At 36.7% G+C, this 11,018-nt stretch overlaps 1 protein-coding gene across 1 annotated transcript; it reads right to left on the reverse strand.

The window, feature by feature from the left end:
* Positions 1 to 6,494: 6,494 nt before the first annotated feature.
* LOC149008498 (linoleate 9S-lipoxygenase A-like) lies at positions 6,495 to 10,093 on the reverse strand. The gene is made up of 9 exons (XM_089165871.1): positions 9,789 to 10,093; positions 9,419 to 9,702; positions 9,093 to 9,333; positions 8,642 to 9,007; positions 8,461 to 8,543; positions 8,264 to 8,359; positions 7,904 to 8,187; positions 7,541 to 7,804; positions 6,495 to 7,442 (listed from the first exon to the last, which is right to left on the reverse strand). The coding sequence occupies exons 1-9, from the start codon at positions 9,979 to 9,981 to the stop codon at positions 6,674 to 6,676; spliced, it is 2,580 nt and encodes an 859-aa protein (XP_089021997.1). The 5' UTR covers positions 9,982 to 10,093; the 3' UTR covers positions 6,495 to 6,673.
* Between the last annotated feature and the right edge of the window lie 925 nt (positions 10,094 to 11,018).

Raw genomic sequence — 11,018 nt, forward strand, 5'->3', positions numbered from 1 at the left:
GGAAAAGTAATGATATATGCTTTCTTCACGTTTTTTCACCATATAATAGAGGACATAGTCTAAATAGAACTACTGAAAATTATCTCTGTTATTCATATTAATATTCAAAGTGGATCTCACATGTATTGTGTGGTATAGAAACATAAAATGAGCACAAACATCAAGGAGGAGGATTCAGACTCCAAAACAACATAGATATTAGGGTAGGGGATCTAGATTCCAAAGAAACACACAAGGGGGGGGGGGGATTCAGATTCCGAAACAACATAGACATCAAGGTAGGGTATCCAAATTTCAAAACAACACAGACATCAAGGTAGGGTATCCAGATTTCAAAACAACACAAATGTTAGAGTAGAGAAAGGGGATCTAGATTCCAAAACAATACAGATGTTAGGGTAGGGGATCCAGATTCCGAAACAACACAAACATCAAGGTAGGGGATCCAGATTCCGAAAACAACACAGATGTTAGGGTAGGGGATCCAGATTCCGGAAAAAACACAGACATTAGGATAGGGGATCCAAATTCTGAAACAACACAGTTGTTAGGGTAGGGGATCCAGATTCCAAAACAACACAGATGTTAGGGTAAGTGATCCATATTCCGAAACAACACATACGTCAAGATAAGGGATCCAAATTCCAAAACAACACAGACGTCAGGATAAGGGATCCAGATTCCAAAACAACACAGACGTCAGGGTAGGGGATCCAAATTCCGAAACAACATAAACATCAGAGTAGGGGATCCAGATTCCAAAACAATACAAATGTCAGGATAGGTGATCCAGACTCCAAAACAACGAGTACAGTTTGAGTTAATTACATTGAAATGACAAAATTGCCCTTTTGTATTTTAAAAATAGGTTGATTAATTTATTATTCAAATATCATTCATTACTCATTCGTGTGGCGCAATTTGTGAATGGTTTAATGTTAAATTAATTTGGGTACGATTTATTTTTGGCCAAGTAAGGAAAAAATAGATTTATCTTCCAAAATTGTTTTTATGGATTTGATTTTCCATGTAAAATTAATGTGAACATGAAAACAATGTATAAAGAATGAAACGAACGATCATATGTTTTTGCGATGGCAATCATGTTGTGTGACCTTTGTCCAATTGAAGCTAAATCAATGTGAGTGGATCAAGTATGCAACTGTATGGGAAATGTGTTTTTCTTTACTTTTTCTTCCCTTTCTTAAGGTGAAAATGACATTTAGAGTATTAGATCCGAAATTAATCATATAACTAAGGGTTAATATGGTTTATGAATTCAACATATGTCAAAAGAAGCTACATCGACATATTTTGATGGGCGATTAAAATGACCCTATTTGTGAGATAGTTTTATGGTACAATCCGACTCAATAAGTCTGTAACACCATTTTGACAATTGGATGAGAGATCTTTATCGTAATCTTCTTCCTACCTAGTGAAGTTCTTCATCATTGAACGTAGCACACCACATTGGTGTCTAAACTACGTTAAATCTTTATGTTCCTTCGATTTGTTTATGTTTCTATTCGATTGGTGTCTGCCCCACAAAAAAAAATTTGTTTTATTACAAATGAGAAATTTTAGGCTTGGATGTATCTCAGGTTCAATCTGTTTGGCTATATACCAGCTTGCATGAGAAAATACTCAAGAAGGAAATGGTGCTAAAAGATATACATGTTGTATAGCAAAATATACATTTGCCTGCCGTATTGTTATAGAAATCAGTCACCCTTTCTTTCAAAACAACAGGATGATTGGATTCCCAGAAAGCTTACTCGTCTAACAAAAACTGATCTTGGTTGAATTCTGCATCAACCCCCTCATGACCATCAAATTCATTAAGGCCAATCAAAGTCTCAATTGGGATATCTTCCTTTGATACCAAACATTTCTCTAAGAATTCAAAATCATTCACCAATGCCTTACTCTGGACTATGTCATTGGTAAGTTCTTCCTTTTTATCTTTCATCTCTGGAAGTACCTTATTCATGGAACCTGTGAAAGATCCACTTAACCTTGCAGACAGGGTACTTCTCCGACGGATTAACATCTCCCCTTGTGTATTTTTGCATTCTAGCTTTGATCCTGAATTAAACACAATCTTTCTCTTACATTCTCCTTTGATCAGATCCTTCTTTCGTTCATTCAGTCTTAGTCCAGTTGACCTTGGAGTGTGCAATCTTCTGCAAGACATAATCTTCATTTCACTCTTGCGCGGTGAAATGCAAAATGAATCCGAAGCTATTTCATCATTCCACTCAATTTTTTGCCCAACTGGCCAAAAGAGAGGTTCATCAGTATTTACATCTCCTTGATTGGTAGCCTCTGATACACTCACTGAAGGTAAAGTGTGACTGAATTCTTTATGTTTTTGCTGAACTGATAGAAAAGAATCACATTGAGAAGGTCCAACCTCAAAAGTCTCTTTGACATTATAAGATGGGTAGAGGGAATCAGACTGAAGAACATTGAACTCAGGGTCTTTATCTGACACCCACTCTGAGTCTTCACTATCAAGATCCAAAAGCTGAATACCTGCTTGATCAAATTCCCTTATCAGAGAGGAAGCATCATCAAGGGTACTAAGAGATGTCCAAGCACTGCTACAAACTGAAAAGCCCTCAAACAGAGAGGATTCATACTGTGATTCAACACTCTCAGAAGAAGAAAAAGAAGTACTTTTTAGGCAATTTGCAGCTGAATTCAGTAGCCACCCATCTTTTTCCTTTGGATCTTCACACCCAACCGATTCTGCACCATTTGAGGTTCTTTCAAGAACCAAAGATGCCTCTTCTATAGGACTTGCCTTAGAACCATCAAAGAAACGTGTGCCTTTACCTAATGAAAAATCAGAACTTCTTGATGGTAATGGGGAGCACCATTTGTCAAAAGGCAAGCCATTTGATTCAAGTTCACAAATATCCCATAAAATAGGATCATCAAAACCACATAAAGGACACTTGCAATCCAAAGACAACCACATACAATCACTCTCAGCATCCAATCTTGCATTCTCCACTTGATCATCTACTGCAACATCCTCTAATTCTTGAAAAGCAGCAGCAGCCTTCTTACCATGCTTATGGATAGCCCCTCTTTCATCAACTTTATTGCCCACTGAAGTAGACCTACAGATCCGATAATTTCTTCGAGATATGGCACTATTCTTCTTCTGCATTGAAGATGAAGGGGAAACCCCCTTCATAAGTATGGTCTGTGACATTCACTGGTTGTATGAAGAATGTTAATCATTTGGCCCAAAAAAAAAACCCAAAAAATGTTTATCAATTGGAGAAATAAAAAATATGAAAAAATTGAAAACAAAATTACCCTTTGGGATCAAGAACATATTCCAATAACTTAGAAGGAGTTTATCACTATAACATAATCAGAAAGAAAATGAAGTAACTGGAATGTCTTAAGAATAATCTCATGACTTGGATACCAGGTCAAGCATTGAAGGCACCCAAATTACATCTTTTCAATTCAAACTTAGAGTCAAAGCCAATTGCAGAATATTCCGAAGTAATATTAAACTAACAAGAAGCATCTAGTGGTAGACCATGAGGATTAACATCCTTCAACTAGACTAACAGACATGAATTCGTCTTCTCCTAGCTTACTTCTGGTCATTAAATGTGACTTTTAACCTAATTCACGGCTAAACAGGTCTCCAAGACGCATAAACAAAAAGAAAAGAAAGTATAACAAATCGTTAAACTGCAAAAAAAAAGGGATAAACTAGGATAATAAAAAATGAAATTTGGAATCTTTTCCTGTAAAGCTCATAATCTGAGAACAGAGTAAAGGAAAAACTCAATTTCAAAATGTTGTAATTTCTCAAACTTGATGAATATCTGAATTTTAATTTTTTTATTTTCAAATTACAAATCAGATACTTGATGACCAAACATAATCACAAATCCTTAGCAAAAGATAGTTCGTAGAACTGAAAATTCGTAAAAGAACAAGTACAGTATAAAGAATTGAAGATAAGAAAATGAGATTAAAGAACAGAACTTTGTCTACCTCGAGTCTCGCATGTTTGTAACTGATCGAAGAATTAGAAATGATTTCACGGAAGCTGAAACAGATACAGTTCGAAATTCCAACAAGTAACTGAAAATCTAGAAACCCTAAAAGGAGTAAAGGAATTAGAGGTAGTAGAGTTGATGGTTTAATGCAACTTATTTCAGGTGAAGGCAAAATAGGCGTTTCCCGCGCTAGTTGTTTCTTTAAATGGTTTAATGGTTTTCTTTTTACTTTTTAATCTCTATCCGTTAGAGTAAAAATTCGTGCTTCGCACGGTCCCACCACAAATTGGGAGGGGAATCCATCTCTAAATTTTATTTTTAAAAAATTTAGCGGTGGACCCCCTCCACCCCAAGTGAGCCCTATTCCTGTGTTGGAGAAGTGTGAGCATAGCACAAGACAGCAAGCCAGGTAAAGGATTCGAACTCCGCCTCGAGAATATCCTCAAGATATAGCTTTTTAAATTATAACTATCTAAATATATTACAGACTTCGCCTTTGGCCCTAAGGATCCTTTGGAGATGTAGTCAACTTGAAAAAGCCTTAGTTTCAAAATAAAAAAAATGTTCTTTTTTCCAGCATCATATCATATTATTTTGTTGAACAATATTATACTACTATATATAACAAAAGTTTAAAAAAAAAAAATTGGTAAAACCATTTATAACAAAAGTATGGAGGCATGGAAAATCTTTTATTGCTTAATTACCTACAAATTTTTACAATAATTTCCATACAATAATCATAAATATATCTCTCTCCATAATAATAATAATAATCCATCCCACATCAAAATTTATGGAATTCTATTTATTGAAATCATTTGAGTCACTATAAATTACCTAAATATTTAGATTTTATTAGCTTTATTTGGCTTTTCTATACATTAATCACTAATATATATTTCTCCTTAATAACACATTAATTCTCTCCATTCTCACTCCTTCCTATTAATTATCTTCGTTCTCTTCTTCTTCTTTTTTTTTCTTCTGAATTTTCTCTTTTTGGCAAGAAACTTACTTATTTAGGAAAAGTCGAGGCAAGAGAGAAACAATATCTGAGCCAATGAGTGGAAAGCAGTCAAACAGTTGTACCCTCAATTAACTGGGCCTTCCTACTACAAAATTGCGGGCTCTAATAACAAAAGAAAAACAACAATCCTCCAAATAAGAGGCACAATGTAAAATGTCCTTGACAATAACCTCAATAGTCAATACAAACTCGGGTTGGACTCAACTTCCCAAAGCAACAATGAATGAGCTCAAGATATTCATATTTAAAGATGATTCACTGCCAATCCTTTTGAAACACATAAAGCATAGCCTTCTTAAGAGCCAATGCCTCCCCAACAAGAGTTGAGCCAAAAGCCAATGGATACGGATCTAACACTGCCAATAAAATATTATCCAAATGATCACGGGCCACAATACCCACCCCACATTGAGCACCACCATAGGCATCAACATTGACCTTAATCCACCCCATCAGTGGGGCCTCCCAATGTCCAACCAAACTCGATTTAGCACTGTTTTCGAGTAACTTGTGTAAAAAGCAAACTATGAATAAATTCCTTCGCTCTTCTTGTAGCCTCTACGACCACCTGGGAGGGTGACCAAGTTCTTCTTTTAAAGATGAAATCATTTTTGATAATCCATGGCTACCAACATAAGAACAAACAAGCGGTCATTCGAAGGAGGGATGTATGACAACTCACTCGCAAACCAAACAGCCTGTGCAAATGCACACTCCAAAATAATTTGATTAAACGATTCCATCTCCTTACCATAGTAAATACGGCGAATATCAATCTTAATATTCCTTAGCGCCATCACCTCCCCGTCGGAAGACCCTCCGCACAACCTCGCCATGAAAAGGTGTTTAATCTTGGGTAACACAGGTGCACTCCAAATAAAATGCCAAACCTCTAAAGGGATAGAGATCTATGAAGACAACCTATAAGAAGATGCCTTTCCCTTCCTTGCCAAAAGGAATTCCAATCTCAAAGCATTATAGAGCAAGGTTTAAAGTATCGGTATCGAATATCGTATTGGTCTTGTGATTTTAAGAGACGTATTGTCCTGTATCGAGTATTGTATCGCTCTAGTTAATGTATTTTAGTGTAATTCAATGGAGAAACTTATCGAGATGTATCGTATCGGTTGGGTCAAATATGGATACGTATCGGCTAGTATCGCATGGTATCATGGGATACTTTAAACCTTGTTATAGAGTGCCTTGACCATAATCTTACTAGTCCTTGATCCTGTCCAAATAAACTTGTCTGAATTTGGAAATACTAAGAGGGGCATCGTACTAATTGAAGCAATCACCTTTTCTAAAAACAACTGTTTAATCAATCAAGTATGAAATTTTCAATACTCTAGAAAACCAAGATATATAAATAATAAATTAATAAATTAAAAACAGGAAAACTCTCCCAATATAATAGTTTTTGCATTTCCATTTACTGAAATCATTTAACTCGTATTATACAAAAAAGAAAGAAAAGAAGGAAAAAGTTCCATTTAAGGCTGTTCCTTTCCATGCGTACAACAAACCCATTTACAGAATGAATGGATCTCAATCACAACATCAATCTCACTCCCTAATACAAAACAAGAAACCCTTATTAGAACTACTAAATTGATACACTATTAGGAATTCCCTTCCCTGTAATTCCACCTTTGGAGCTCACGTTAGATGTATCAGGGTATAACAGTGTATATGGAATTTTTGCAGGTCCTAACCTGTTCTTAAGCCTGGGGTTGTTATTCCTTTCAATGATTCTCTTTTCTATCACTTTAAGACTCTCTGCAAATTTTTTGAACTTCTTGTGAACCTCTTCATTGTTTGTCCACTCCAATGATCTTGTCTGACCCAAGTAAACTTCTTCACTTGTGTGCTTTGAGAGAACTTCCATCAGTGCTATACTTAGAGTCATCTCAAATCTCTGAGGCAACATCTTGAGATAGTACTTTTCCGGGTCTTTAAGAAACTCTGCAAATACAAATGTTCCTTCCCATGGAACAAATCTCCGACAAAGCGAAGGACGATTAGGAAGATAGCCAGCATAATCATATTGCCCAAAGTTGACAGAGGCATGAAATGCAGAAGCAATCCATATAAGGGTTGTTAGAGCTTCAACTAGCTCAGATATGGTATCCATATTGTACCACCAATTCTCATCGCGCTTGTCACCATGACCTGTGTTTCGAATTTCTGACCACCATGCTTGAATTTCAACATCAGAAAGAACAGCATCATCAGAGATATAGTAGATTGAGCAATACTCCTTCACCCATATCTTTATGGCATTCCAAATCTCTAGCCCATCAGCACCATAAGGATAGTCATCAAAGATAAGTTTCACTCCTGTTGGGCTTGCCTCATCTTTAACTGCTAGATGCCTGGATATAAATGTTCATGCTTTTATATAACAGTATGAAATAAGATTTTTGGGTTTTCTTTCCCCCAATATATAGAAGTTGTTAACAAGTAAATATACCTCTTGAGGAGATCATTAGGAAGAGATTGGTCTCTGAAGTTCCAATCTTTGTAGAGTGCAGAAGACAACTCCATTGATAGCTTGCCTAAGAACAATGTCTTCTCTAGAATTCCACCAGAGTTGATGAGGATGCTGCGAGAAATCGCATTTATATGCATGGTATCTTTGAAGTGAGGCTCTAGCAATTTGTAAATTGGATGCATCACACTCAACTGCCTTCTAGTTGCAATGATAAAAGGTTCAATGACAGCATGTGTCTTTAACCTAGTTGGGGAATTGGGATGGATGAAGTCACAATATACAAAGAGAATTAAATGAGATTGTAAATTCTAAATGTAGAAGAGATGACATTCAGACACTCACCAATGGCTTATCAACTGATGATAACCAGAATCATTAACAACAACATGAGTCTTTGCAAGGTGCCACAGTGATGCTTCAGTGCCAACAGTAGCTGGAAGAAATACTCTACTGGTTAGACCCGGCAAGCTTAACTCAATCGCGATTGGCTTTAGGGTTGCATTCTCCCTCAGGAATAAAAGGGTGCGGGATGCAAATGCACATGCATCCTGTGTGTCTATCCTCTCTAGGAATGGAAGGAGATAGTCATGGTGATCCAACATGAAAATCCTTTGTTGTGTCACTGCCTACAATTAAAAATTGTAATCCAACATGAATCCTCTAACTGACATTATTAAGATAATGGAAGAACTAGTAAGTTACCTCAGCAATATCTAAACCATCCAATTTATCCTCCAAATGTTCTGCCTCTATGCTAGTATAGATCATGTTTTCATCTTCACCTTCGGATGGAAATGTCTGCCAAGAAAATATTAATTTTGAACAAATCTGGTTTGCAGGTTTGGCAAGAGATGACTCATTCAAAGTTCTATTGTATCCTAAATTTGTTTGAGAATTACCAAGCATTCAATTTTAGCTGCATTAACCCCAGCAAGCATTTCTCTTCCAAATTCTTCATCATCCTTCCAAGCCATTTCATTCTCTAAATTAGATCAAGAAAACAGGGTTAAGTTTAACTAACCTGAAAAAGAAGAAAAAAAATGAATACTTCAAATTCAAGTAATGTATGCCTGTCCTTACTTTTTATAATTTGAGGAGGTGGAAATTTAACATCATGATGTTGAGGTTTTCTACTTCTGTTATTGATCTCTTTGATAAAGTCCTCTGGAACTAGTTTCTTTAATTTCTCTGCTACCCATCCTTCCAACACCTTATTTGGGTTGTCTTTGTTGCTGTCCTTGTAATAAATGTCATGTATATCCTTGAATGATTTGATGCTGCCGGATTCATTCCTAAACAAGGCTTTCGCCTCGGGGACCAAGAAATGTATGATTGCTTCAATTGAATTTGATATGAATTCAGTCATTTTCTGGGGACTGAATCTTTCATCTGGAGGAACATAGATGTCTAGATTCATAGCTTTTGGTCTACTCTCTGTCAAAGGATCTACACATAAAGAACAATGAGATTATCTTTACAGTATGAAGAACAATGAAAAAAAGATTAGAAGATTAGAAAATTATATATGTACCTTCCTTCGTAGGAGGCCTGCCTGTTCTTCCTCGACGAGGATATGGGTACTCTTCTGATCCACCAAGGACTGGTCTTGCATGTTCAGGGCCTTTATCTGGACTTCCAAGATCATTGTAGTAATCATAATCATAGATTCTCTCCCATTCTTGTCTTTCTCCAGTTCCATCCCCTCTCAAGCTATGAAGTTCTTCTTCTCTCAATGGCCTTAGAGCTTCTGGTGTTTGATTTGGAAGGTAACACTACATATATACATTTGCATTCATATCAGTTGCAAGTTATTATTTAGAGTTAAAAAATGGGACAAGGGGGAGATGGGTCACATACAGCATTAGAGAAGAACACGCGGCCAGAGTTTGTCTTACTAAATGGATAAATCCAGGAGTTGCAGTCGAAATGAATTTTCCTGTGATTATCAAGCACCTCAAGAGTGGCAGAGATCAGGAAGAACTCCTGTGTGCTATGGTTTTTGATGGAGAAGGCCCCAGGTACTCCAAATTCTGTATCTACATGGAACTTAATCCTGTAAATTATGGTTTTCTCCCCATTATGTTTGGCTTTCTTGCCATGACTCAAGTTTGCTTGGTCACTGATTCTAGCTCTCCCATTGGCTGTTAACAATAATGAACAAGACCTTATTTGTTAATTGAGTTACTGATATAAGAAACAACAAAAATTTGAAACCTGTAACAATTACCAGAATCAATTGAGGTGTTACTGTAGACTTGGATTGAAACTGACTTTCCAGAAACTCGCCGGCGATGAGTCGGGCGGCGAACAATGACAGTTCCATTGATAATATGCAATTGGGTTCCCTGCAGATTAGTGCACTTACTAAGGGGACCAGTAGTTAGACAATCAGGGAGGTTAGAACTCCACCCATGATTCATTTTCTTGGTTGCTAACAACAAACAAACATAATTTCTTAGTTAATGTCACCTGCTCCTTATCTATTGCTGGAAGAGAGAATTTCTATATGGGTTTGTGTGTTGAGAATCTGGGTTAACTAAGAATACTTGAATGTGGAGGGAAATGGACATCCAGTTTTCAGCTGGTAAGTAAATATGGAGAAGGAAAGAGAGATGCTTTGCTTGAGGTTGAGTTGTGCATCTGGTTCCTTGAACAGATTGAGTTGAACCGGCAAGCTCTCTTGGGCTTATGCTATTGCAGAATCTGTGAGAAAGTACAGGAGGATTGAGAAGGGAAGCTTGGTTATCTGGAATCAGGCCCAAATGAAATTATGGGCCGGGCTGAGTAGAGGTAATTATAAGCCCATTAGCCCATTTTAGAAGCCAAGGATGGGATCCAAAGACTGCAATTTCTTAAAATACAAATACCCAATAAGATATTGATAGCAAACGAAGTTTCACTTTTTTTTTTTGATAAGAAAAAAAATTTCCATTACCTTGGCTGCCAAATGAGGTGGTTGGAAGGTTCCATCAAAGAAGCAACAAAGTGGTATCTTCCAAAATGCCTGTTAAGATTCCACATTTTAGTTGGTAGAAGATAGCAGAAATATCCCACCACAAGCATAGGAGTAGGGCTGAAGATGAATTGAAAAAATCAATGGTGGTTGGGAGTGGAGATGCTGATTGGAGAACGAAAGTGAAAGCAGTTAAAGGATGTAATATACATGTTTACAGAAGCACGTAGAAGAAAAATGTGTTAGGTAAACCCCTCTTCTAAATATGTGACAAAGACAGTGTTTTCCTCTAACCTTGAGGGTAGAGGATCCTAACTTTTCATGGACGGTAGGAGAGAAATTGTATAATTACACTTATGCCCCTAGCCATCCAATGTCTTTAAAGCTACATATAGGGAAATCAAATCTTAATTAAAAGACAAAAAACAGGCATTCTACAAAGAGAAAGTATACAAATCCTTTACCCAAGAACTAGAAAATTGTACCCCGCACATTCCTTACCAC

This window comes from Hakea prostrata, chromosome 8, assembly GCF_041222555.1.
Source record: "Hakea prostrata isolate BN-2017 chromosome 8, UWA_Hpros_2, whole genome shotgun sequence".
Lineage (NCBI taxonomy): Eukaryota > Viridiplantae > Streptophyta > Magnoliopsida > Proteales > Proteaceae > Hakea > Hakea prostrata.

What these genes read in the sequence shown, in the direction of transcription:
- LOC149008498 (XM_089165871.1), bottom strand. Translation starts at nt 9,981, where the DNA reads ATGAATCATGGGTGGAGTTCTAACCTCCCTGATTGTCTAACTACTGGT. An exon ending in TAACACCTCAATTGATTCTG is followed by an intron (nt 9,703 to 9,788) that starts GTAATTGTTACA and finishes TATTGTTAACAG; the next exon opens with CCAATGGGAGAGCTAGAATC. An exon ending in CAGGCCTCCTACGAAGGAAG is followed by an intron (nt 9,008 to 9,092) that starts GTACATATATAA and finishes CTTTATGTGTAG; the next exon opens with ATCCTTTGACAGAGAGTAGA.